The following is a 26,956-nucleotide window of genomic DNA, read 5'->3' as shown; positions in this document are numbered from 1 at the left end:
GGCGTTCTGACCAGCCGTCGGGTCACGTGAAAATATGTATTTATCTATGTCTTCCGTCTAATTCTTCGATGTACAGTATGGTTTAAACCTCTCATCGCCTTGAAACTTGATCTCTTCGTGAGCCAGTTCGGCCTAACTGCGGCCTCATTCCAAAATCCGTCTTCATTACAACAAGAACATAAATTGGCTCATGCTGCCATCCTAGAACCCAGGCTCGACCAAGTCCAGTTCAATCAACATATTACCCAAGAGCATGAAGTAATAGTCCGCATAGACAAGTCCGTGATTTGCCCACCGTCGCGGCGCAAATTCATAGTTGTTGATGGTCGCCCCGTTAAGAATCGTCTCTTTTGGCGGATGATGGGCCTCCCCTGTCCCTGTGCCGTCATCAACCACCAAGAAGCCAGATTCTTGCTTCAGCTGGTGGTCGGATGGCGCTCCATCTTTATACGTCTCGAACTCCTCCGAGGGTGAGACGGCAAAGCGAAATGTTGGAGGGTTGAGACACGATGCGAGCGTGCCTTGGACAATCTGCCTGACTGCTCGTAAATAACGCTCCGCAAGCTCCTCCATTCCCTGTGTCCGAAAAGCTCTATAAAGTAAGAGCATGCCGCACGAGGCTATCATAGCCGCCGATGTATCGCGGGGCGTCTCAACCGTGACAGGAGCGTCAAAGTCCCAGTATGGGACTCCGTCGGAAGGCAGATGCTCAATGAAATAATCTGCGAGCGCCTGCGCCGTCGCCAAGAAAGATGGATCCCGCGTCCAGAAAAACGTCTGCGCAAAACCCAGGATCCCCCATGCTTGGCCGCGCGACCAGCAGCTCTCGTCATTGAATCCTTGGTTGGTGAATTTCTGTTTCGGCTGTGCGGTCGTGTCGTCGAAGTTCACCACATGGTAAGAGGACTTATCGGGCCGGATGTGATGTTGTTGTGTGGTGCGGGCATGGGCGACTGCGATGTCGAATAGACGGTGATCGTTTGTCGCTCTCGCGACCCAGAAGAGCATATCCAGGTTGAGCATGTTGTCGATGATGACTAGAAAGTCCTTAGACGGATCCTCGAAGGCATACCGTTTGGTGATGCACGTGTCCCAGCTCCGGATCGCCCGGACTCGGGGACAGAACCGCCGCGCCAGCGTGTGGGCGGCGACGACGAGGGTGCTGAATGCGCGCGCGTCCTGCTGAATCTCCCAGGCCTTGATTGCCCAAGGGGCGATCATGAACCCCAAATCGTGCGTCGTGCTCAGCAGGGCGTTTTGGTGCAGATTGATGGTCCACCATTGGCACAGATACTCGAGTTGCAGGTGGTGCGGACCGGTGGTTTTCCTGTCGATACGGCGGTGGTCGTACATGGTTTGCCGTTCGAGCAGCAGGTACAGAGACCCGGGGAAGAATCCCGAAGTCCAGAAACTCAGATCTCGATAAACATACCTCCCACCATCTCGACCGGTATATTCTGGGTAGAAGATGGGTGGTTCCGCCTGCGGAAGCAGTCAGTCAGGTAAAGGCCAGCCGCAACACCCGCAATTGCTTCTTCCCGCGCGGTATTAGGGCTAACTCGTCGCGGCGACTTGCCTTTCCCAGTGCCCTGCTCGCCACATGCCACAGCTTCGCGGCCACTGACTCGGAGAAGAGAATGTCCGTCAATGATTTGGGCAAAGTACTGCTCATATGAGGCGACTGCCGGCTGCCCTCGAACTTTTGCGTCGATCCTGTGGATCTCAATTGGGTGTCATCTGACTAACCCTCGATTAGTACCCTGTCGCTAAGCGCCAGGGAGCGGGCCGTTGAGAAAGCGAGGGGGCATTTCACAAACTTACCAGCATGTTTTTGTGATCAGCACACGAAAACAGACGCAGGGAAGTCATAGTGTAGTCTGTAACGTGTAGATTAAATAGTGGATCCTATAGCGGCCCGGTCGTCAACTTTGCCGAGCTGGAGATCGGGTATGATCCCACTGAGACTCACTGCCGCGCGTTTATCGTCTTTACAAGGCAACTACAGAGTAGACATTCTGTACATATATAATATCCAGGAACTGGTTATCGATCACTTGGGTTGGAGATCCAATGGGAAAAGGGCCGTTCAATGGCCCGGCGAGTGCCCGGATCCTCAAGGTCTTGGTACCCAGTAGTCGCCAAGAGGAAACCCTTCGGGATAAGTAGCGGCAGCTGCACCGAGACGAGCACACGCGGCCCCTGTCCCCACCTAATCCTTCCTCCTTTTTGATCTTGAATGCAGAAGAGATCAGTGAGTTCCTGTCAATTCGGGTTTTAGAGTACAATGCAGCATCCTCTGCTTTTTGCACACCCGTCCAGGAAACGGCCCGTTCTATCTGCTACCAAAACCAATCTCGCGGAATAATTTCCACTGCTCCCTTTCTTTCGGGAATATATTGTAAACTCACCAAGCTTAAAGCCATCGAGCAACCCAGAAAACCAAAACTTAATCCGGTTATTCATATCTAGGTCTCACGTCTGCGAAAACGATGAAGCTGACGCTTCCGGTTGCCTTGATTTCACTGGGCGTGGCATCAGCCTCCCACCATGGAGCATCCTGTGGCTCCAGCCGCGGAGCGTCTCGCGGTACCGCCGCCACATTCACCCATCCGGGCCTCCTTCATTCGGCTTCGGACTTTGCGCGCATTGTGGACAAGGTTGCAAGCAGGACGGAGCCTTGGCTGACGGGCTGGTACACGCTCAGCAACAGCTCCAACATCGACCTGGATTACACCCCGTCGCCCAAGACGACCGTCTATCGGGGCGCGGATGGGGTGCACGCGGAGAACTATCCTTCCTTGTACAGGGACATTGCAGCGGCCTACGCCATGGCCATCTACTGGAAAGTCACCGGCAACACCAGCTACGCGGATGTGGTGGTGAACATCCTCGACGAATGGAGCTCCACCCTGACCAACATCTCCGGCACCACCGACCTCTACCTGGCCGCGGGCATCTACGGGTATCAGTTTGCCAATGTCGCGGAGATGATGCGCACCTACTCCGGGTGGCCCGCGGCCAATCTCACCCGCTTCATCGACATGATGGTCGACGTGTTCTACCCGATCAACCATGATTTCTTGGTGAATCACCACGGCGCCGCCGTCGACCATTACTGGGCCAATTGGGATTTGTGCAACATCGCCTCTGCCTTATCAATCGGCGTTCTAAGCGACAACCAGACAATGTACAACGAAGGGCTGACGTATTTCCAGTCCGGCGCGGGGAACGGGCAGATCGAGATGGCGATCTGGAAGCTGTACCAGGCGGACGGGGAGACTTTAGGGCAGGGCCAGGAGGCTGGGCGAGATCAGGGCCATTCCATGTTGGATTTCGCCCTCCTCGGCCCTATCGCGCAGACAGCGTACAACCAGGGAACCGATCTTTTTGGATATCTGGATAACCGAATTCTGGCAGGGTGCGTCACCAGCCCCATTCCCCTTTTCCCGCCCCCCACAGGCTATCATATCATTCTTGTTCTTCTGGCTAACGGGTAATGATCCAGCGCTGAATACGTAGCCAAGTACAACCTGGGCTACGATGTCCCCTACACGACATACGATAACAGCGACGACGTGAACCAGACGGTGATCAGCAATAGCAGCCGCGGCGATATCCGGCCCATCTGGGAGCTCTTATACAACCACTACGGGGTTCTCAAGGGGTTGAATGTCACCTATACTGAAGCCTATCGCAACAGGGTCGTGCAAGATGGCTCTGGTGCGGAGGGCGGTGGCGGTGACTATGGAACCGCAAGTGGCGGGTATGACCAGTTGGGCTATGGCACTCTGATGTACACTCTTGCTTGAAGATTGGAATAAAGGTTTTCATCTTGAAATATAGTGTGGAACGGCGAATAAAGTAAAAGGAAAACCCCCAAATATCTATAGGTAACTTTTGCTTCTGCAGTGGGCTTGTGTTTGTAGCATGCATTGACTACAACTCACAGAGATTTACAGCCGTGGATCAGTTGGTAAGAGGCTTACAGGTAGGCCTACTTCTTGATGTGTTGCTGGGAATGAGGGTAGGGCTAGGATAGGAGACTGTATACCTGGGCAAGCATGAAGCATGGTGATGGTAGCTTCCTCCGTAAGTACTGTACCTCACCTCTGGTTCAATGCCTGCCCTTTCTCCACTCTCCTTCTCTCTTTCGTAATCTTCCAAAAGCATCTATATATGATCTCTAGCTTGAGTCAACAGCGGTCCTGCTCCGTTGGGATTCAAGCTAGAGATCTCATCGGATATATTGTCTGTCACTTTGTGGGCATTGATGCAGTACATATATTTAGGTCAGATCAGAGGCAGATTCGTACTGCAATATAAGATAACCCGTCCGGCGCATCGAAAATGGTACCGTGCCCGGTGGACTGCACCGTCAGATTATTGTAACCGTACTGACCGTTGAACAGGATTGGGTTGTTTGAGTTCGACTCCCAGGGACCCTCAGGCGACGATGAACGCTCGATTGTCGCCCGATGGAGATCATCGGTTCCACCTGTTCCAGAGACAGGCCAGCTGCCAGGGGCGCTACGGGTCTTTGTCGAGCTACTTCAAGTAGACTTGCCTTTAGCGATCAAGAGATAATAAAACCCCTCACGCCAGAACATTTCTGGGCTCTCGGGCCTTGCAGAGGAATCGTGTGTCATGGTGCCATTCCACAAGGAGCGATACTGCCCCTTACATCGCCCGGTGCTGAGGTCGACCTCGCACTGGTAGATCCCCCAGATCCTGTCAACGTCGTTATTCGGCGCCATTAGGTTGAGGGGAACCTTCTCGGAGACCGGGTTATGGAACAAAGATGGATCAATTCCCCAGCAGTCGGACCAGATCGGGTCACTCCACGTCTTGAGATCCTCGGACACGGACCACATCACGCGGGACCCTGCACGAGCAACAGGGTCATAGGTCCATCGAGTCATGGATGCCAGGTAGTACATTCCGTTTATATATGATAATGTTGGGGCTCAAGTACCTACACTTCTCGGCAAAAAGACTCGAGTGCTGTAGGAATGAAACGAGGTTCAGCATGTATGTATATATCAGCTCCCGTAGGGACGCCGTACATTTCACTTGGCTGGGCCTTGTGAATGTATGAGCGTACAACGTCCAATTACCGAGATTTGTGGAGGTGTAGATTGGCGTACTTAGCCAATATTCGAAAGAAGAGGTTGCGAGAAAATAGTTGCTGCCAACCAGTAGGATCGAGTTCTTGAGTCCGGTCGCTACCTGAAAAAAGAGCTGACTGACGAAGATTTGAACAAAATTAGGGCGCATTGTAAGAAGGTGCTGAATGGGTAGGTCGATGGTATGGAAATTTCTGCCTGAGGCCTCTTTGTTTAGAGCCGGGATGAATGTAGTATGTCGAAGTGGCTGATATGTGGCGCTTCCTATATCTTTTCTCGGGGCTGGCGAAAGGTGGAGAAGATGAGGACTATCGGAGCAAGGTTCGCCGTTATTATTTCCGCATCAAACCCCAGAAACATGGTAATGATTTTCTTTTGTGAGAATGAGAATCAAGAAGTAAAGACAAGAAAGAGAAGAAGAAATGTGATACTGACGGATAGAGAGAAGAAGGTTATTTGAGGGAGAAGAGGACAAAGCTATCATTCTTTGAAGACAAACTATTGAGTTTACCACGTATTGTCCCATTGAAGATGTCAACCGCCATTCATGTTCGCCAGGTTTGTTGATCAACGACTTCTGTCTCAGGCTCCATCACTTCGGATCCCCGATTACCCCAAATACAGGAAAACCCTGACAGGCGTCTCAAAGGTATTCCAGTAGCACCAGTACAGTCAGGAAACCGAGAGTGGATCATGAGCGGCGCCATGCGTCAATTCTAAACGGAGGGCAAGATCGCGGCGAGCCCGAGCAACACCGGACAACCGGGGCAATTGCCGGTCGCTCCTCCGATCAGTGCTCTCGTAGTGCTCTCAAGGGGCTTTGACCGTCCTAGTGAATTAACTACTGGTACTCAGGGATACTGACTCAGCACTGAAGTCACGAACTAATTAGTCAAGACACTAGCTAGCAAATAGGTCGGAGATAGCAGATGTCGCCGTACTTATATAGCCGCAACATGGCTCCCTCCCATTTCGGCATTTGGCCATCCTCAGCCACACATTATCATGTCCGCATCAAAGAAAGTCGACACTGGAGAGTCCGCCCACCATGAGGATCTCGACGCGACTCATGAGAAGACGGCCCATACGACCCGTATGGAGAAGCTGGATCCCCACGCAACGAACTCGGCCATTGTGATCACTCCTGCCACCAACAGCCGCCTCTTCTGGAAGATCACTCGCCGAATTCTGGCCATCCAAGTTGTTACCTATTTTTTCCAATCCCTCGACAAGGGCATACTGAATTATGCGTCCATCATGGGCATCAAGACTGATACTCACTTGGTCGGGCAACAAGTAAGGGCTACTCCGGATTTGCCAGTTGTCGTCGTCGATGACATCTACTGAAAACTCTTCCTAGTATTCTTGGCTGGGGTCAATCCTGTATTTCGGTATTCTTGTGGGCGAGTACCCGCAAAACTTCCTTCTACAGAAACTCCCTTTAGCGAAGATGCTAGCCGTCAACGTTTTCATCTGGGGAGCCATCGTGGCCTGTTCAGCAGCAGCTACCAACTTCGCATCTCTTATGGTAGTACGGTTTCTATTGGGGTTTTTTGAGAGTTGCGTCCAACCGGCAATGATGTTGCTGTAGAGTCCCACCGTTCTTATGTGATCGACATTTGGTCTGAGCTAACAACCACCTAGGACATCGATGTGGTACCGGCGCGAGGAACAGTCTGTCTTGAACTCAATATGGTACTGCATGTATGGAGTGCAGCTGATGGTATGTTACATAATTCTACGCACCTGATATATGGAACTGATCATGTCAAGGTTGGTGGCCTGCTTTCCTTCGGTGTCTCCAAATTCCAAGGAGGGCCAATCTTCAACTGGCAGCTCTTATTCCTCATTCTGGGATGTGCAACATGCGTCTGGTCCTTTTTTATCGGTCTCTTCCTGCCCGACTCACCTTACTCCGCCAAGTGCTATACTGAAGAGGAGAAGGCATTAATGATTGAACGTGTGCGGGATAACGAGACAGGAATTTCCAACAAGGAGTATAAAAAGTACCAGGTGGTGGAGGCTCTGACTGATCCCTTTGTGTGGTGCTGTGTGCTGATGATCCTGGTGGCCAATTTTATCATCGGGGGTCTGGGTGTATTCTCCAACCTCATCATCGAACAGTTTGGCTTCACGCTCCTCCAGACCCAGTTACTAAATATCGCGCAAGGTGCATGGACGATCGGTGTCATGGTTGGGTCGGCTTGGACTGCCCAGCGAGTCCAGAAGACTTGCTTGGTTATGCTAGTACGTTCCCGTCTTGCCTGCACCTTTCCAGTTATGCCACCTTTGTCTCTGAAGTCTGACTGACATGGGAATGCTCGAACAGCTCTGGACAATCCCCGCCATCGCGGGCACCATTTGCATCCTTGTGGTCACGCCGTCCTCCTCAAACAGCGGGGGCATGCTCATCGCTTTCTACTGCACGCAATGCTTCCTAGCCGAAGGTAACCTAATTATCTCTCTGGTCACACGCAACATCGGGGGACAGACCAAAAAAGGCATCACCATGACCATGATCTTCGTCGGGTGGGCGGTTGGCAATCTGGTGGCTCCGCAGGTCTTCCAGAACTCGGATGCTCCCCGATACCTGCATGGATTTCTGGCGCACATCGTGATCTACGGTGTTTATGGTGCTCTGGTGGTGGGGACATGGTTGTTGCTGCTGGCCCGGAACCGGCTCAAGACTCAAGCTGCGCCGGATCTGAATCACGAGTTGGCCTTTGACGATCTGACGGACAAGGAGAATCCGAACTTTCGCTATGTGCTCTGATTCCCTGTCCAAGGTATGGGGGTGGATAACCACCCTCGGGGGGGTCTGTAATTTATCTGGATGGTTCCCAAAATGTGGCGTCTAGAATGCATCATAACGAGGAATTGGATTCTTTCTCTTGACCTGGAGAGCAGGATATCTTGTTGTGAGATGCTTTCAGATGGAACTCAACGATTGTGGTTTTGTTTGAAATCTGGATTGTCGATCCCTCAAGCCAGAGAAGACTGTACACCACCACTACAGAACCAGCCTTCAGGACCGAGAGGAGCCAGCAAGCAGTGCAGCAGGTCATTTTCACCGCCGGTCCCAAGTAAACGAGCCGGTCGCATCGATGGTTAAAAGCCTCAGGCACAAATTGGATACCAATCACCACCCGCCACGAATCAATGCCGACCGTTAACGGAATGTACACATTGTATCAGTTTACACAAATACTTTGACATCCCCAGACTACTAATGAGCAAAAACATCGTCTTCGCCAAATCAGGGACACAATAACAATTTATTCTAAGCTCAAAAACTAATCAAGATGCAAGATACCCAAGAAGCATGTTTCCAGCTGATGAGTATCTCCACGCGCACAAAATGACCCCCCGAAAATATAGCCCTAAGTCCAGCAACATCCGCCCTGATGGCTAGTGCTGAATGCAAGACTGACAAACGGATTCTCTACAAGCTGGAATCCACAGCACACGGGCATCTAGAGACGAAGTGCCTCCTTGATGGCCTCAACAGTGAGCATCCGTTCGACACGTGGCTTCAGCTCTGCGATCCTCGATGCTTGTTCTTGTGGCGAAAGGTCAGCCAGCCGTAGGGCGACTAGTTCGTGGAGTGTGGGTGCTTCTTCCCGTGGAACCAGTAATCTGAAAATTTCTTCAAGAGAGAATTCGTCTCGAAGCCTATCTCGGAGCGCTCCCAAAGTAGCGACAGGTTTGGGTTGTCGGAAATGGTACCAGTTTTCCTTGCTCTCCTCGCTCGCCCCGGCCACAAGGCCCAGCGCACCACGCGACGGGTTGCTCTGACGTTGCGCACGGCTAGACTGCGCTTCCAGCCTGATCTTGAAATTCAAACGCGGGTCACCACCGCATAGCAAGAAAAGATGGAACAGAGGAAAGAGGCGCCGAAGCTTTAGAAAGTCAGGTGTGTAAGCTAAGGCCTCGGCCAGGAAGCATTCCCAATGTGAAAGGTTTACCGCATCATCGAGGTCGGCAGGACTGTCTAGTGAGAAACCTCGAGACAGAAAGGTCTTGAGAGTCGCGATGAGGCCCCACGTCAAGTGGGAATCCTCTGCCTGCGTTGCGATAATGGCGTTGTAGGCTAGCGTGTTGAATGGAATCTTTTGCCCGAGAACATCTAGACCCTCGGGCCATATTATCCCATTGCATGCAGCGAGGATTTGGGACAGTACCTCGACACTCACACTGGCCTCTGGATCTTTCTCTCCTGGATTGAGCACCGGATCCGGAACAGGAACTGGCGACGGTTTCCGCCAAAAGATCAATCGAAAGTCGAATTCAGACGGAAGAGTGTGTTCAATAGCTCTAGCAACTGTAATCAGGAATCGGGCGATCCTCTCCGACCGCCGCGGAGTTTGATCTAGTCTACCCAGAGCCTTGAGAAGCTGATGGACATTTCTAACATCGGTCCAGAATTCTTGACAAGGGATATACAACGAGAAATCCTCAATCGCGTATGGCAATGTGGTCTTGCAGGAGACCTCTCGCGTGGAACGCGATAGCATGACGGGCTGGCGCCACTGTTTCAAGGTGCGTCGCTGCAATCTGCTGTATGTGGCACGGCATGTGAGGTCGGCCAGCAGTATCTGGCTCAACGCATCCAGTACATCACACCCATCAGGAAACGCCTGGTATTGAGTGAACGTGGGCTCTTGTATGAGGAATTCGGGGATTGATCGATGCGCGAACGCGACCGTTGTTTTACGGGTCACTTGACGGTGCGATACTTCCAGAAGCCCCCGACATCGGCGATTGATATGCGCTTTGGTTCGTTCGAGTCGCGCGAGGAGTTTCTCCTCTCCCTCAACTTCGGTATCAAGTCTTAGAGTATATGCGAAATTCGGATCCTCGAGGTACTTCTCCAAGAAGGAAAAGAGAGACAAGGACCACGGAAGGGACGCCACAAGGACCATCTTCATCAAGGCAAATGCATATCTCGATCTGCTCTTCAGGATTGAGGTTATAATGTGCTGGAACAGGTCCGGTAACTCTCCATGGAGTTCCTTGACCCGGCTCTTAAGGTCATCCAGTCTAGCGTCACCGTCAATGTCACGCTCGAGTTCTCCCATTATCAGCCGACTCCACAAGAATACCCCCTCTGCCTTTCTTACGATGCATGTTTCTAAATCTAGCCGATCGTGGTCGCTCCAATTCCGGTAGCAAGTGTGGCCATTCAATCTGCCACGCACGAATCTAGAAATGTCCGTGTAATTCACATCCTGGAGCCGGAATGTGCCGGACAATCGATGCCGCTTCTCGAACTGCACTTCCTCGCGGCTCGACACGCAGATTTTGACGTCGGCGGGCATATGAGAAGCCCAGTCCATGAGGTTATCGCATAGCCGAATGCGGTCACCCTTGAATTCATCCAAGCCGTCGATAAAGATGACGAGCTTGTGGTCGTCGTATATATTATTTTTCTGCTGGAGTTTTTCCACGGCTTTCTCGAAACCGTTATCGCTCAGCGGCGGGAGTTTGCCTTCGGATAGCTCTGGGAATATGGCGGGGGTGAACTCAGGTGCTCGAGTGAGGATAGAATGGAGAAGTCCACGGATCAATCCCTGCCGGTTGTGTTCATTGTTGGCGTCCTGCTCGCTTGGCGGAGGCTTCCCATTCCCAATAAAATACCTCGCTACCACGAGACTTTTTTGGCCAGCCCACGCATCCAGATGCTTCCGTGGGTGCGGTGACTCGCAGAGAAATTTCATGAGGGTTGATTTCCCCGAGCCAGGCTTGCCTGTGATATGAAAGATTCCTTGGCCCTTTTTGAGCCAATGGACGAACTCTTTGCGCGTCTCTTCGCACCAAGTTTGGTTTTCCTTGCAAGGCATGACGGCTTCATCAACCAACCACTCCAGGGTCTGGGTGTATGCTGTGTCAACCCTCATGTACCAAGAGCCCATACCAGCATATGCTAGCTGCTCAAGGACAAACCTGTCCACTCGAATAGGGGCGACATCAGCCGTCAGTTCTTTGAATCCTTTTTGAATGGCAATCGTATTTTCGTCCACTTTCTGTTCAATGGCAGTCGTCCTCTCGTCCAGCTTCCGGCGCAGATTAGACACCTCGGCCGATAATTCCGAAACTGCACTCGAGATGCTGTCGAGTTGCAAGTCAAACCCCGTTGCAGAACTGGGTGTACTTCAGGATTTCTGCGGTGCGTTCCTTGATGGTTTTGACAGAGTCGCTTACTCTCACGCTAGTGACCGGAAGGCATCAGTATCGACTCTCGACAGCTGCGACATATTGTGTACCTAGTCTCTTACCTGATGAGCAAGTTTAGTCGGCTTTCATACTTCTCAAGCTTGGTTTTGAGGTCTGTGATCTTGCCCTCCGCCCACCAAATCGCGAAGAACTTCTTGAACTTGTTTCCGTTGTCTCTCAGGTTGCTTAGGATCTGCTCGAGATTCCTGGACTCTGAGAGGCATTCCCTGCACAGACTCTCGAGTTCAAAGTCATTGACCTTTCCACGACTCCTGAGCTGCGTCACGACCACGCTAAATTGGTCGTTCATTTTCCTATGGTCCTCATTCACGGTTGTTGTCCCTTTTTGGTAGATCTCGACAGCAAGGTTGACCGCCTTGACCCCAACCTCGATGAACTATGTTGCTCGAGTTTATTTGGAGCGTAGCTACACAGATTGCCTTTTGCCAAAAACATATGTTTAGTTTCATAGTGTAATTTATTTCTGAGTTTCAATTGTCTCATTAGTACGATTCATGTAACTCCACAAAGAAAGTGTCCTCGCTATCTTGTTTTCCATTTTCTTTATCCACTTTTTATCTTTCTGTCGCTCACTCGTCTTTTCTTTCCTCTTTCAAATAAATGACGTCTTTTGTCTTTTGTCAAGGGTTCATCTTTTACTGGCGAACGATGCCCAGAATAGCTTAAATTAAGCCTCCTCCCTGCGTTGACGTGAAAGACGCGGGTTTGAGTAGTGGATTAGTGCCCAGCCACGCGACTCTTCTCATAGCATTGCAGAACAGTGACAGCGGAACGACAGTACGCTCTCGGCTGTTCAAGTCCACTGGGTCTTCTGGGCCCGGTCACTCTTCATGCTTATAATTCTACCCTGATATCAATTCTACCCCCAATACAGAACTCTTACTAAATAATGCAATCAATTGAAATTCGGAAGTACACTCAGACTAGCGGACAGTAAGTAGTTAGACGTTCTTATAAGGCCATACCTTAGTCACGGACCCGGGCCGGGCCACCCCCGCAACAGTCGCAACAGTCGCAGCAGCAGTTGCAGCACGAGAAGCATTCAAAACAGCTCACCCCCGCACACCTGTCCCTATTGTCAGCAAGTAGGACCATCGTCTCAAATCAGGGGCCAGTCACTAACAGTCCACAACAAACGTCCTCCCCTTCGCCCCCGCCTCGTAGTCGGACCATTGGCTCGCCCATGCGCTATTTACATTAGTCACCACTAGTTACTCGGTACTCAGAATGACCTACCGACTTCGACCAGGTGACGGATTCGGTGGAGGTAATGTCTGCGCATTCTACCTTATCATGTAGGGGAACGTGCGAATGACGAGCACCGGTCCATTGATACTACTTCTTAGACTGCACTCCGTTAAGGTCTTCCTTCCCACCATTGGTCGTCACACGGGTCCAAGCACATGACGGTCTTAGCCCTACCTCACTACCTAGACACTACCTAGTAGGAAGCTGCAGATGAGCATTCGCTTGAGGGAAATTCGGACGCCAGTAAAATTAAACCTCATCAACACCTTCAAGCAATCACAAATGCCTCACTAAAAGTGGTCAACCAAGTCGGTGAGTACGCTAACCAAGCGCCCGTCTACAACCCTGGTCCCCAAATCGATGCACTGCAATACAATCCCCTCGAAACTTTCTCTGATATCGCTATATGGTTCCAGAAGATATGATCACAAATGATCCCTCGTCCGCTCCGCGCACCACTTCCAGAACCCACTCGCCCGCCCGGTGCCGCTCTCCTCCACCGGCGCCAAATGCCGCGCCAGGTACAGCGCCATCCCGGGAGGCAGTCGACCCCACGGGATCACATACGCACCGTTATTCTCATCGTCTAGATGCAGAGGGAGATAGTACAGCTGGCCGCCAGTGGTGGTGGTGCTTGCTCGAATGGCCTGGGTGGCCGCCTGAGCGTGCGGCTTGGACCGGCCGGCGATGTAGACTGTCGCCCCTTTCTGGTAGAGCATGCGCACCGGATGCACCGCCGGTCACGATGACGACTTTCCCCTGCTGCGAGGGAGGGTCGGACAAGGTGAATTACGGGCGCGAAGGGAAGGATTACGGAAATTGAGCACCCATTATCAGATGATGAGCTGAAGTTGGCAGTAAGGGCTTAGGATGTAAGGGTGGGAAGTTCTTAAAAAGTGATGGAATTCATTGCAGCCAGAGCTGGGTTCCGAACTTCCTTGGCCAGCTCACTATGCTCGTCTAATCTGGCGTGCTAGCGCAAGAGTGAGATTCTAGGGTGCTTCCCTCAAGCCCACTGGCCTTAATCTAGTGCGTATCCTGTGGGCTCCCCGGTTTGGCTGGCGGCAGGAGCCACTTACAATGATCGGACATTAAACTACAGGCACTAAGCGAGCTGTTTCGAGGCATGATCAGGGAATTGGATAGACCAGGTCTCCACATGGTGGCTGAACAGCACAGTTACAAGTAAAGACTGTTGATCCGGGGCCAGACGCACTCGCACCTCCAGCGGTAGCTTCTCGACCAACAAGAACGTGCGCAATCCCTCCCATTGCAACTCTCTCCTATTTACTGCCTGGAAGTCAAAGCTAGTCAGTAACCTTGCGAGGATCAGTCGCATTTCCGCCCATGCCAGGTGCTGGCCAAGCCAAGACCGCGGCCCTGTGTCAAAATGAGTGCACAGCCTGGGGAGGCTGCTGATGTCGATTACCTTAGATGCAACTGAGTCTAAGTTATTGAGCTATTTCCCTGTCGGTCTGGGCTCACTAGCCCAGGCCCTCGCCTTAATATACTTTTGTGTCTATCCACAGATTCCAGTTCATTCATCTGTTGCCCCCTTCTTTTACTCCGCGTCCACGTCCTCGACCAATTTGGGTAGCCTCGGCCATCCGCATTTGCTCTAACCTCTCTGTGAGCTCCTCCAGCAACCTTTCAGGGGCCTTTCCATAAGCATTGGGTCGATCCATCGAGCCTCCTGCCTCCACCAGCATTTCGATCCATTGCTTTCGTGCTCGGACCGGAGCATCCTTGGGCTGCGAGGGGTCAGGCCATCCACGTTCGTCGAGCTTGCGGATGAGTGTCCCTTTCATCACCTGATGGAGAGGTGTATTCCCCTGCTGGTCGGCCACGTCCACCTCTGCTCCACAACTGATCAGATACCTTGCTGCCTCGACCTGATCCATGTTTCTAACGAGATAATGCATCGCCGTACAGCCATCAGCATCCGTCGCGTTTATGTCTGGCGAAGATTGCAGTAGACGCTCAAACATTGCCAGTGGAATGTGCTCATCCCAAACGTGGGCACACAGGCGATGCAGACACAATCGAGCATCAGCCCCGTGGGCCAGCAAGATATCAATCAACTGCGTGAACCGCGCATCCTTGATTTTCCCGAGTCGCATACCATGGCCATCTACTGCATCCTGTAGAATTGTAGGCTCAGAAGTGTCTCCCTCGCGTTCGTCGTTGCAGACAGCGTTCAAAGTCGCCGCTAGCGGTCCAGCATCCAGCAACATCTCCACCACCGCCAGAACGCTCACCGGTCCCGCGTGGCGGGATCTCACCGCATAATGAAACGCCGTGGCCCCCAGCCGGTCTCGGGCGTTGATTGTCTCAGGGTCTACTGCTAGAAGGTATTTGACGGTCTCGACCAACCGTTCGGAGGGTATCTTCTCTTCCTGCGCCATTTCATCATCTGTGTCATCATCCTTGTTCTCTTTTCGAGGCTTGTCGTCCGGCGTGCCCATCAAAGCCCAGTGGAGGGGAATCCGGCCCTGATCGTCCTGGCGGGAAATCATCTCCGCCACACTCACCCCCTCGCCGCGATGGTCCACCAGCGCACGAATCCCCTCGAGATTTCTGTACACGCTGGCGATATGTAAGGCGGTGACTTCTCTGCTGCGTCCAATGACACCCTCATCAGTCATCCACAGGGTAGGATCACACCAACTCTGCCGGGCATGCACGTCTGCGTCTTCTGCAATCAGCCGCGATGTCAACTGGTAGCTAGCATGCGGTATTGCGGCTCCGAGCATCGTCTCTTGCAGCTTTTTCGCGGGCTGCGATGGCTCACTAGCATTGCCGTCATCGTCATCGCGTCTCTGTTCCTCGTCCTCCTGTCCAGCATGGAAAACATCCGACCCCCGAACCGAAGACCCCTGGTCTAGTAGAAAGTGAATGAACTCCTCATGCTCCGCAAAGCCCACCCCCCGCCTAAGCCCGCTGGCAGCGCTGAACAGCGGCGTGTGGCCGCGGGCGTCCCGATCCTGCAGCGTCGCCAACGGGGGATCGTGCTGCAGAAGCCAGAGCAACATCTCCCGGTTCGCGGCAGCACACGCCTCGTTGATGGGCGAGAAATCCAGCTGCGTCAGATATTGGTCCAGCGGCGGTTGCTCGGGGTTATTATACGTTGGATCTGTCAAGTAGATCTCGATGAGGGCGCGAAGAGCCTCCCAGCTGCCGGAATCGGCCGCCACAAAGAAGGGGTGCCAGTAGGGGGCCTCGTATCCCTCCCAGAATACCCGCGTGTTGGGCGATGCGTGATAGAGTCGGAGAGCCGCGAGGTCGTTTCGCGCCACGATGCGGCCGCAGAGCCCTCCCCACCCATCCTCATATACTGGGGAGCCGTCAGTGTCGTGGAATGCGAAGGCCCTGTGGCGTTCGTGGAACTCGGGGTATGACATTGTGCGTCCGAGGTATGCATGGGAAGAAACAGTCCAGACGGCGAAGGGGGAGTGGCTGCCGGGGGAAGTGGGTGAGCTTTATAAGTTACCCGCAAAACCATTTTGCAGCGGGCTCCCGATGCGGGAAGGCGCCCTTCGTGAGTGCGGGGGGACGTGGAAGTACCTGGATGTCATATTGCACTTTATTGCCACTGATAAGCCCTGAAACCATCCTCTAGGTCATTTGTGAATCATCTGTATATATCATCGAAGCTATGCGGTGATCTCTCACTCTCTCTCTCTCTAACTAGTGTAGAAAGCCAATTCGTTCCCCAATGATGACATTTGTCTGGTGGGATATATAGCCAGCAGGTTTGCACCTGGTCAAGAAATCTAGAAATTGTCACTGTACCTTGATTAACTCTCGCCAATTTGAACTTCGTCCTGCTAAACCTAATGTCTTTCTAGACAATCTTGAGTCTATAAGAAAGAAAAGGTATCTTCGCCATGTGGCCACCACGGGCTATCACTCCTGTAGTACTGTAGCACTTCTTCTGATTGATGAATGAGATGCTACGAGTCTATGAGACCATGGACTTGTGTGTCTGTCTGTGATGCTAGTCTCTTTGCTTTATTTTCCACTGCCATTATCATGCCGACCGTGTACGTTGTGAAGGAGAGAATTGCGGACCTGGTACTGTCTAAGGCATATATACCAAAATGAGTAACTTGAAACAATTCATAATCAGGCTTGATGCTCCCTCTGAACGTGTGAGTGATGAAGTACCGGCGGTGACTGTAGGTGTTTGGAATATCTCATAGAAGACTAAAGATGATATTCCTAATGCTAAAACTTAATGGAAACTACTTATCCTTGTTTGTAGTAAGGCAAGTAGGCTAATACCACCGCGAGGCTCATGGGGCGGGGGTTGACAGTTGCTGGTATAGATGACTCAGCATCTTCATAATGGTGCACAACGGTTTGTGCATGCCTCTGGGCCTTCACGTATGCATCCATGCTGAAAAATAGACTGAGTAGTAAGTCATGGTTTATCTCACATAATAGAAATATTCGCATGTGATACTTCTAGCTTCCGTCACAGGCGATAGTCACAGCAGCCACACAACTAACAGTCTGCACCTTTCAGTCTGTGCAGTCTTCTCTATGTTGGAACACATGAAAGGACTATGAGTCGTGGCCGCATTCTCGGAGACTGCAACTCATGACGAAAAGAATTGTGTACCAAACTCTCTCTGAAACCTTAGAGGTGTCTGTAACCGAGAGAACCGTATGGAGGGTGGTGGTCCAATGCTTTGGTCGCCCGAAATCTCAGTCAGAAGATCGACAGCCGGTCTTCAACGCCACAGGGATCGTCGCTCGCTCCATACCGTGGCTCAAGGGGGTTGCACAGTACTCCAGATATCAGCCCTTCTCGACTTTGATCAGCACGAAGCGGAAATCTTCAGACCGGGAGACACGAACCAAATCTAAGATATAAAAGCCGATCTCTTGGATCTATGAAAGTAAAGGGTGAGCAAATGTCAATTCCAACGGCAAGACAAAGATTCGTTCGTCCAACGTAGCCTCATCTGGAACAACCTTGGAGGCCGGTCCTTGAGACAATCCCTGCAGCTGCTCTCAGGTAGGTAAGACAGAGGCACTCTCGCACCTGCCGAGACTATGAATAACATCATGATGCAGACTGACGCAGAAGAGACTGCCACAAGCATTGGCCACCCGATTATAAAACCGTCCATCTTTCCTAGTCGATTGCATTCGCCTTCACCTCTTGCTAAGCTGGAGCCCTCATCAACATCACAATGAAATATTCCATCGCAGCTGTCGTGTCCGCACTCGCAGCCAGCGCCGCAGCTCTTCCCTTCCCCTCTGCGTATACTCTTGTCGCAGATGGAGGCTGGACGGTGGTCACCGACGGAAGTATGCCTCCTTCCCCTCCCATTTTCCAGCATCCGAGAGTCTTGTTCTTTATCTGACATCGCTCTAGCCCATGCCTTTATCGGCACCGGAGACATTGACAACTATCCCGTCCTGATCTGTAAGCTCCACCCACCCAATATAACCCTCATCCGTTCCAACTACTAACCATGCGGATTGAGGAACAGTGAAAGGAGGCAACAACAACAGCAAAATCACCGGCGCAGCGCAACACCGCTCCTCCGCCGGCGTACAACATCTCTACGTCATGGGGAGTACGGAGACGCCCGTGACGCTGACGAGCCCCGACGCCGATGCCCCCAGCGGTGCCGTCGTGGCGGGATTTGGGGTCGACAATCAGAATTACCTGACGGTCAACGGGAAGAGCAGCGCTTTCGGGGTGGATCCCAACTCGGGCCAGATCAGGGAGATCTACCATCTGGGGAAGGGATCGGACTCCCAGTACCAGCCGATTTCGTTGTGGGTGAAGGAATGCAAGGGGTGTTAGGTGGTGTTGCATTGGCATTGTTGGGGCGAGAAGGCTTGCTGTGGCGGTGTGGGTAGGAGAGAGGATGCTCATACGCGTAAGTAACTTGTAGGTAGGACACTGTGGCTCTGAAGGGTGAGTTTGGTGGCGATGTGACCTCGTGGAATCATGGAGAAGGGTTGCATTTGCTGTGTATGGCTTGATGGATTCGCAAGGGTTGGTTGGTGTATTGTACTGTACTACGTCGATGGCTGCCTTGAAACGCTGGCTACACGGGCTCAAGGGGGGTCTCTCAAAGGGCAGTTTTCGGCTGAATGTCTGATGTATAGATGTTTATGTGGTGGATCATTGTTCTGAAAAAAAGAGTGATTTGATACTATACACATTTTGAAAGACGGTGGCTGGTAATTGATGCCTTAGCTTATAGGCACCGAGGCCAACAGGTTGATCTCGTGATCTGCCGCTCCTCCTTCTCTTCCTCTTCCTTCTCCTCCTTCTGCCTCACTTTCCCCTTCCATGACCCCATTCAGTCCGCTCATCTCACCCATCGCATTGATTCCATATACCATCTGCTTCACAATTCCGTTGACGAGCCCATTCGCCATATTCTTTCCCGGCTCAGGTAACGGGATGACAGCCTGTCGCGACGCCAGCTGTGCCTCCGAGGGCAGCGGGGTGTTGACATCTTGGCGCGCGATCGCCTCCACCTTGGCGCACAGCTTCTTCAACGTCTCCTCCGCGAACGACTGCGACATGGCGTGAGTCGAGAAGATCATCTCGAGCCGCACCTGCGAGCCCACCGGGGTGGCCAGAATTGACAAATCACAAGCATCAGGGGCTGGGCAGATGAATCCCGGGGCACATTTCAAGGTTCCTTCCATCGAGACCGGCTGCGTGGGATCCTCTTCCGCCCCGAACTCTTGGTACTGGAAGACCGAACTGAATCGCGTCGCGGCAGGCCAATCGGTACACTGGTCAATAATGTGCTGGAAACCGAGGGACTCGTGTGGAATCGTGTTGGTCTGTTGTTGCTGGATCATCTGCAGCAGCTCGAGGACCGTGCGCACAGTCTTCATGTCCGCACGGACCGGCACAATGTTCAGGCACGGTCCCATGACGGACTCGACGTTGTCCAGGGCGAGGTTGCGACCCGACACCATGTGGCCATAGACCACGTCCGATGTGGCGGCCAGCTCTCCCAGCACCATCGCCCACGCTGCTTTGATCACCGTAGCGGCGGTGATGCCATAATCTTTGTATGCGACCAAGGGGACCATGTCCACGATCATCGTATTGAGCACGTTGGTGATGGACGGCCTGGTGTGTTCGACCACCGCGGTCATCACGGATCCCGCCAGCATCTGTCGATAGAAGGCCTCGGCGCCCTCATTGGCGAGTAACTGCATGCGCACGAAATCGGCGAATTGGGGTCGCTTAGCAAGAGACTCACCTCTGTAGGCGCTGCGGAGGTCTTGCATCAAGAGCGGCATGGAAGAGCCGTCGTATTGCCCGTGAGAGATCCGCATGATCAGACGGTGTCGGATCGCCCCGTTCTTAATCACCATGAATCGAACAATGGGTTCGCCTAGACGTGGCGGCCGCGCAAGATCTTCACGAACAAGTGTCTCGGATGGGTCTTGATCATCCTGGATATGGAACGTGTACTCGGGACTTACTGATTGCAGCACCACTTGGAGCAGTTGCGAGCTGGTCTTCACAAAAACCGTGCGAAGGATCGCGTGGTGCTTCAGCAGCTCCTCGCAGGTCGTCTGCAGGCGTCGTAGGTCAATCGGCCCGGTAAAATCGAACACCAGGTAATTGCTCCAACCGCGGGTCTTGTTGAGGCCACCGCCAATGGCAAGCGATTGGAAGTCGGTGACCTCAAGCACGTCCTCGATGTTAAAGGCAGGGAAGTCAACTTGTGGCAGCACGATCTCGCTCAACAGCTGGTCCTTGGTGAAGGACTTCAGCGTCGAGAAAGGTTCGAATGTCTGAGGTCGCTGTTGATGCGACAAGGTTTCTGCAACGGCACTCATTGCCTCCAGAGTCGGGTGCTGGAAGACGGTGGCAGTTGAGAGAGGAATGCTTTGAGCACGAGCCGCGGATGCTAGTCGCATGGCCGTGATCGAATCCCCTCCCAGCCGGAGGAAATTGTCATTGAGGCTGATCTGCGCGGCCGATGTCTTGAGAACCTCGGCCCAGAGTTGCTGCAACGCAAGCTGCATCTCCGTAGTCGGGGGTCGCGCCTCTTCGGTTGCCCCCGTGTACTCGGCCATTTGTCTTTGAGTCATATCGCTACCACACCGAATCAATGTCTTGCGGTCTGCCTTGCCAGAGGGCAGTTTGGGAATGTAGTTCACTGGAAGGTAAGCACTCGGAATCATGTGCATTGGCAGGAAGTCGGCCAGCCGGTCCTCGAGTCCAGACACTGCTGTCACATGGCGGTCGCTCGGTGGGGGAATAATGGTGGTAGCAGAGGAAACTTCTTCAACGGGCACGGGAAGGAATGCCACCAAGCGAGGCTGGCTGGAAGCATCCTTAGGAGAGAGGATGTCAACGATGGCGTCCGGCTTGTTGGGTAGGCTTTGCTTGATGCGATACTCGATTTCGCCCAATTCAATCCGCTGGCCCCGCAGCTTGACTTGGGTGTCCTTGCGGCGCTGGAAGCTCAGTGTACCGTCGGGATTGTAGCGTACCAAATCACCAGTCTTGTACACCACCGGAGGCCGTGTAGTATCTTGCTTATTGAGCCACCTCGGATTTTCGACGAAGGCAGCTTGTGTCTTGGCTGGCTCTGCGAGATATCCCCGACCCACGTTCCAGCCTTCCATAACGAGCTCTCCAACGCTTCCGACTGGCACCAGTCTGTGGTGATTGTTTGGCATGACGACCCAGGTGGCACCAGAGCATGCCCGCCCAATGTTCCTTGGGCTTGAGTGGCTGGTGATCTCAAAGTTACTCGTGCTGCAGACACAGCATTCACTGGGGCCATAGGCGTTCACCAGTCGAAGTCGATGGGCCCAGGTCTCAATGTGTGATTGAGACATCGCTTCACCAGCCAGGATCAGTGTCTTCAGAGACGGAACATCATCCGGGTTGATGAGGTTCACAAAAGATGGGGTCAGAGCGGCCCAGTTGCACTTGGTCTCTCGGATTGCCTCAGTAACATCGCGCTTGCGCTGCTCCTCCGACGCCACGCACACACAACCGCCGACAACTAACGTTGTGAGGATCTCGACCAAGCTAGCGTCAAAAGTGAAGGAGGCAAATTGCAGCGCGCGAGTCTTGTCATCCATCAACATCGTCGATGCATGGGTTGTGGATGCGGAGGCGTATGCACCGTGTTGGATCACCGTGCCCTTAGGCTCTCCCGTACTTCCAGATGTGAAAATCACATAGGCTGAGTTCTGAGGAGTGACATTCGTCACAGGAAGACCACTGATGGCAGGCTCTTCAGGTGTGTCTGCAGACAAAACCACTACATTGTATTCGGGGCCCAGAGATAGACACAACTCGTGTTGCTCGGGCGAGCATACAATTGTCTTCGACTTGAGTTTCGTGATCATCAGCTTGATGCGACTTTTAGGCTGTGACGGATCAATGTTCAAGAAAGCACCACCAGCACGCATGACACCCAGCATGGCAGCGACGGGCCACCGGCTCTTCTCGAAGCAGCAAGGCACAAAGTCTTCAGGCTGGACGTTGAGCTCAGCAAGGCGATGTGCCAAGCGGGCAGAGTGGTTGTCCAAGTCCGCATAGGAGAAGGAACCATCCCACGAGCAGACAGCTTCTTTGCTAGGTTGCTCGGCGATACGCTCTTCGATCAACTGATGAATGGTCTTATGGACCGGAGCCGGAATGTCTTGATTCCACTGACGGATGCTCTCTTCGTCCTTAGCACTGATGAAGGTGAGATCGCCCAACTTGGTGTCTGCATTTGACGTGCAGAACTGCTGAAGGAGGTGTTCCAGCTGAGCAAGGATCCGCTGGACGTAGTCAGCTGCGATGAGACTGGAGTCGAAGTGAGCGGCACACTTCACTCCCTGGGTCTGCAGGGTGCATTCCAAAGTGAGGGCGTATGTTCCGAAATTGGCGTCAGCGTCCGACACAGCTGTCAAGTCCGGCTCCTCGACGGTAGCCGGCTTGTCCTTGGCGGGCTGGACAACCAGCAGCGTTTGGAAGTCACAAGCACTGGCTGCCTCTGTGCTCAACCGACCGATGTTCTGCAGTCCCAGTTGCTCAAAGGCAATCATCTTCGCGGCCTCAGCCTGCAAGTTGCCAACGAACTCTTTGACCGTAGTGCTAGCATCGCCGGGAACCTTAACGCGCACCGGGACGGCGGCAATCCCCGGACCGACCAGACGATCGATGTCCGGCACAGGAGCATTTCGACCGGAAACAATGTTTCCGAACATCACATCCTCAGATTCGGAATGGGACCCGATCAGAATCCCCCAGGCTGCACGAATCATCGACGCCATCGTAATTCCCGGCAGGTTGTCCGTGCGAGGAAGAGTCATCTCGTAGATCGAAGTGGTGTCCGACACCGGTTGCTTTGCGGTAGAGACAGTGCACGGGAATTCGTTCCGCATCGCGCCAGCGAGATATCGTTGCCAGAAGTCGTTGGACGCCTTGGCGTCAGTCTGGACCACATGGTCCATGAATGCCTTGAAGGTCACATCTCGAGCCGGCTGCTGACCCTTGTATGCCTTGTCAATACGTTCAAAGACAAGATCTAGTGTCCAGGCGTCGTAGACAGCGTGGTGAGCGGTCCATACGAAGATCCATCCGTGCTCCCCAGGAGCAAGCCCGTAGCGGGTTAAAGCATCTCCTGCCCCCATAGGCTGCTTTTTGTCATTTGCCAAGTACTCCTCGAGGCTTTCGCCAGTACGCCAGTCAATATTCCCCTGGATCACAGCCTGTAGCGATACCGACTGCTGGCGGTAGATGATGCGCGTCCGCAGGATGGGGTGTGCGGTGACTACTTCCTGGCATGCTTGCTTGAATCGTTCCAGGTCAATGTTCGGACCGAGAGCAAGAGTGTGCTGCGCCATGTACACTCCGTTGCGACTATCCGAGAGCGCCATCAGACCTTCCTGCATCGCGGTGCAAGGGTAGAGGTCCTCGATAGCTGACTTGTCGACGCGGCACTGCTCGGCTGCAGCGTCGAGCACGCTGTTGAGATTCTCGCTGGTGTCAAGCAAGGAGAATGGCACATCTTCAAATGGCTGGATGCTGTCGAGCAGAATGGAAGCTTCTGCCATATCGTCCAGAGTCGGATGGGTGAAGACATCTGCCACACTCAACCCAATATTTTCACATCCGCAAAGGTTCACGAGTTTCATGGCATCGATGGAGTTGCCACCCAGCTGCAGAAAGTCATCCTCTGCTGAAATTGATTCCTCCTCAACCTGCAAGACTTCAGCCCAGATTGTGCGAAGCACAAAGCCAATCTCCGTGGCAGGCTCCCGGTGATTCTTCTTGGTGGCACCCGTCAGCTGAGCAACAGTCAACTGTGAGGCGAAATCACTGATCGCCTTGCGGTTGGTCTTGCCGGATGGGGACAGTGGCATATGGTTCAGCTTGACCATTGTCGAAGGAACCATATACGCAGGAACAGCAGCAGAGACTTTGCTCTTCCAACCCTGGGTCAGCGCCTCGAGATCCTCCGCTGATGCCGGGTCGGGAGTTCGGAAGTTATCGTCGAATCCCTTCCTGAGTGCCACGAAAGCCGCCAGCATGGGTCGGTCCTGCTGGTCGACCGGCTTGACAAGGCCTACTGCTGCCTCTGTCCCGCGGGGCAACTCCTGGCGCAAGTGGAATTCCACCTCCTCCAATTCAATACGCTGGCCGCGCAATTTCACCTGCATATCTTTGCGTCCGACCAAGTTGATCAGGCCATTGCTTCCCAGTCGCACCAAATCACCAGTCTTGTAAGCCCGAGCGGATGACGCTGCGCCCCGAATATCCTTCAGCCATGGAGTGTTCGAAATGAAGACAGAAGCCGTCTTCTCCGGCTGATGGATGTACTCTCGTGCTAGCACGGGACCTTCGACCACCAGTTCACCGGTTGCACCGAGCGGAGCCAGCCGATCGTGATTGTTGATGTCGGCGACCCAAGCAGCGACGCCTGTGCCCCGGCCGATCGTTGAGCGCTCGACGGATCCCGAAAGATCTCCTGTCACGCAGACGGACGCTTCGCTTGCCCCGTACATGTTCAGCATCCGCACCCGACTGCGCCATGTGTCGAGGTTATCCTGTTGGACTGGCTCGCCGGCCAGCAGTAACGTCTTGATATCCGGAACGTCTTCTGGCTTGATGGATCGCAGGAAGGAAGGGGTCGTGCAGAACCAGTTGGCTCGGAGTTCACGCATCGCGGCCGTTGTTCGACCTAACCGGTCCTCCTTGGAGGGCACACAGACACAGCCACCTTTAACCAGCGGGGTGAACAGCTCGAAGGTATTGACGATGAACGTATAGGCTGCGAATTGGAATGTGCGGGTGTCGCTGTTGATGTTTAGCGGTCCACTGTGTGCGCTGACACTAGAGCATACCGCGCGGTGCTCGTGCACGATCCCCTTGGGCTTTCCGGTACTACCGGAGGTGAAGATTGCGAAGGCTGCATCGCGCGGACTGGCGCGCTTAGGGAGGTCGGGGCAGGGGGGTAGGTTTCGGATGAAGTCTGCGTCCACGGCGATGATTCGCGACACATTCGGCGCCACCATGTCCACATAGCCCGGCGCCGTAAGCACCAGGTTGGCTTCTACTTCGCTTATGATTGTCCTCAGACGGTCTATCGGCTGGGCGGGGTCGATGCAGACGAATGCGCCGCCGGCCTTCAGAACTCCCAACATGGAGACTACGGCCCAGAGGGACTTGTCGAAGCAGACGGGCACGAACACCTCTGGTCCGACGTTCTGGGAGATGAGGAAGTTGCCCAGTCGCGCAGTGTAGTCTACCAGTTCCGAGTACGATAGGGATCCATCCCAGCATTCCAGCGCCGTGCGATCCGGGCAATGCTTCGCCGCTTCGTCGATCTGTTCATGCAGACAAGCATCGATGGTCGGAGACACCGTCGCATTCAGCTCCTGGAATCGCGTCCACGAGGACGGCCCAAGAAGATCCACCTCTCCGATTATGGTATGGGGTGCGTCGCGGATCGCCGCTGTCGCTTTCGCAACCGCTTCCGCAACTGCAGCTGCGATGCTGTCGCCGATGGCCTGCGCGGCATAATGAAGGGTCACTTGAAGCTCTTCTGTCGCATCGGCGACTGAGAGTATAAGGGGAAACTGACCAGTCAGCAGGGAAGATCGAGTGATGATTGGAGGAATGGGTTTACTTACATGAGAGGGATCGACTTCGGCAAGATGTGGTTCCTCAGTCTGCGTCGACTTCCAGACAAGGGTATTGAATGATCTGCTTATGGCCGCCCAGTCCTTGAAACTCTGGACGGTCGGTACATCCTGCGCCGGCTGTTGAACCGACGGCTGAAGCTGCGCCAGAGCAGTGTCGCCAGGGATCTCACCGTGGCACACCGCAAACCACGAGGCATCGGCCACCGTGCTGTCGGCCAACCCAAAGGAGAGGACATCGCTCCCCGTGTAATATCGTAGTACGACCGTCCAAGCCTCTAACACGGCCTCGGTGGAGGATGCGCCCGCGCGCACGGAGATGGACTTGAACCCCGGCGCATTGCCCTGGAGATTCTCGGTCGGGAAATGGCAGAGTGCTGCGTCGAAGGCACCAGGCACGATCTGCAACATGACTGCGCGCATCAAGTGGAAGGAAGAATGAGGGGTATTAGGCAAGTCGCGCTTGCTGATTACATATAGCTAGAGGTGGTGTAAATGGGCGGTAATTGAAGCGCCAGAGGTTGATGGGATTATGCAGGGAGGTAAGTTCGAGCGAGCAATTGTGACCGAGAGAAATTTAGGGAGAACAGAATGAGCTTCAGACTTCGCAGCTCCAGATTGACAAATGTTTCTTGTGATTGATGATTTGCAATCAGTAGATCACTCACAGACTGACTGATAAGACAGACACTTTCTTTCTCTTCCAGATCCGGCTATGCTTCCGGGTGTGGACACACAGTATGGAGCTGAGTGTGCTGCTGTACCTGAGCATCAACCCTGGGTCCCATTCATTACCGCGGGTAACTCTGAGCTGGGGCTGACTCTGATCTTCTGTCTCCGCTGTAGCATTGGTATATGGGTATGAGTATGTGTGTGAGAGTGTGGATGAAGTGGATGAAGTGGCAAGACGTGTTCAGGGCTGCACTGGCTGTAAGGGCTAGTATGGCAGCTGGCAGCTTGTGTTTCGATACGGTCATGACGGTGACGGTAACCGTGACAGTGACGGTAAGCGATTAGATAGAGTTCCCTCGTCTTCTTCATCTTCTTCATCTTCTTCATCGACCCACAGTGGATCTCATCGTGGCCTTGGCGTAGTCTACGTCATGGGCTAAATGCCCTGGCAGGGGAGACGCTTGGACTTCTGCTCATCTTCCAACAGGGTCGCATAGATTACTGTTTGAGTACTCCGTCTACGC

At 53.3% G+C, this 26,956-nt stretch overlaps 9 protein-coding genes across 9 annotated transcripts; 3 read left to right on the top strand and 6 right to left on the bottom strand.

The window, feature by feature from the left end:
• Positions 1-201: 201 nt before the first annotated feature.
• On the bottom strand, positions 202-1,672 carry BO66DRAFT_410481 (glycoside hydrolase family 88 protein; the record flags this gene model as incomplete). Its single annotated transcript, XM_025649243.1, has 2 exons — positions 202-1,482; positions 1,577-1,672. 2 exons carry the CDS (start codon positions 1,670-1,672, stop codon positions 202-204), a joined length of 1,377 nt encoding a protein of 458 aa, XP_025505136.1.
• An 817-nt stretch (positions 1,673-2,489) lies between these two features.
• On the top strand, positions 2,490-3,809 carry BO66DRAFT_320251 (putative GPI anchored protein; the record flags this gene model as incomplete). Its single annotated transcript, XM_025643667.1, has 2 exons — positions 2,490-3,418; positions 3,506-3,809. 2 exons carry the CDS (start codon positions 2,490-2,492, stop codon positions 3,807-3,809), a joined length of 1,233 nt encoding a protein of 410 aa, XP_025505135.1.
• A 741-nt stretch (positions 3,810-4,550) lies between these two features.
• BO66DRAFT_410479 (beta-xylosidase) lies at positions 4,551-5,274 on the bottom strand (the record flags this gene model as incomplete). Its single annotated transcript, XM_025649242.1, has 3 exons — positions 4,551-4,963; positions 5,064-5,208; positions 5,248-5,274. 3 exons carry the CDS (start codon positions 5,272-5,274, stop codon positions 4,551-4,553), a joined length of 585 nt encoding a protein of 194 aa, XP_025505134.1.
• An 854-nt stretch (positions 5,275-6,128) lies between these two features.
• BO66DRAFT_320105 (putative MFS transporter) lies at positions 6,129-7,896 on the top strand (the record flags this gene model as incomplete). Its single annotated transcript, XM_025643663.1, has 5 exons — positions 6,129-6,419; positions 6,484-6,710; positions 6,768-6,846; positions 6,897-7,370; positions 7,453-7,896. 5 exons carry the CDS (start codon positions 6,129-6,131, stop codon positions 7,894-7,896), a joined length of 1,515 nt encoding a protein of 504 aa, XP_025505133.1.
• Positions 7,897-8,596: 700 nt separating this feature from the next.
• Positions 8,597-11,646, bottom strand: BO66DRAFT_437333 (uncharacterized protein; the record flags this gene model as incomplete). Its single annotated transcript, XM_025650982.1, has 3 exons — positions 8,597-11,176; positions 11,253-11,331; positions 11,399-11,646. 3 exons carry the CDS (start codon positions 11,644-11,646, stop codon positions 8,597-8,599), a joined length of 2,907 nt encoding a protein of 968 aa, XP_025505132.1.
• A 763-nt stretch (positions 11,647-12,409) lies between these two features.
• Positions 12,410-13,324, bottom strand: BO66DRAFT_437332 (uncharacterized protein; the record flags this gene model as incomplete). Its single annotated transcript, XM_025650981.1, has 3 exons — positions 12,410-12,423; positions 12,481-12,545; positions 13,062-13,324. The coding sequence occupies 3 exons, from the start codon at positions 13,322-13,324 to the stop codon at positions 12,410-12,412; spliced, it is 342 nt and encodes a 113-aa protein (XP_025505131.1).
• Positions 13,325-13,862: 538 nt separating this feature from the next.
• On the bottom strand, positions 13,863-16,036 carry BO66DRAFT_390924 (ankyrin). The gene has a single exon (XM_025647130.1). The coding sequence runs from the start codon at positions 16,004-16,006 to the stop codon at positions 14,147-14,149; it is 1,860 nt and encodes a 619-aa protein (XP_025505130.1). The 5' UTR covers positions 16,007-16,036; the 3' UTR covers positions 13,863-14,146.
• Positions 16,037-17,806: 1,770 nt separating this feature from the next.
• BO66DRAFT_400482 (uncharacterized protein) lies at positions 17,807-18,429 on the top strand (the record flags this gene model as incomplete). Its single annotated transcript, XM_025648723.1, has 3 exons — positions 17,807-17,924; positions 17,992-18,042; positions 18,110-18,429. 3 exons carry the CDS (start codon positions 17,807-17,809, stop codon positions 18,427-18,429), a joined length of 489 nt encoding a protein of 162 aa, XP_025505129.1.
• A 395-nt stretch (positions 18,430-18,824) lies between these two features.
• On the bottom strand, positions 18,825-26,171 carry BO66DRAFT_437329 (acetyl-CoA synthetase-like protein; the record flags this gene model as incomplete). Its single annotated transcript, XM_025650980.1, has 2 exons — positions 18,825-25,697; positions 25,752-26,171. 2 exons carry the CDS (start codon positions 26,169-26,171, stop codon positions 18,825-18,827), a joined length of 7,293 nt encoding a protein of 2,430 aa, XP_025505128.1.
• Between the last annotated feature and the right edge of the window lie 785 nt (positions 26,172-26,956).

The sequence above is a fragment of the Aspergillus aculeatinus genome (assembly GCF_003184765.1).
Source record: "Aspergillus aculeatinus CBS 121060 unplaced genomic scaffold BO66scaffold_17, whole genome shotgun sequence".
NCBI classification, from domain to species: domain Eukaryota; kingdom Fungi; phylum Ascomycota; class Eurotiomycetes; order Eurotiales; family Aspergillaceae; genus Aspergillus; species Aspergillus aculeatinus.
This window is presented reverse-complemented; position numbering and strand designations above follow the sequence as displayed.

What these genes read in the sequence shown, in the direction of transcription:
- BO66DRAFT_390924 (XM_025647130.1), bottom strand. Translation starts at nt 16,006, where the DNA reads ATGTCATACCCCGAGTTCCACGAACGCCACAGGGCCTTCGCATTCCAC.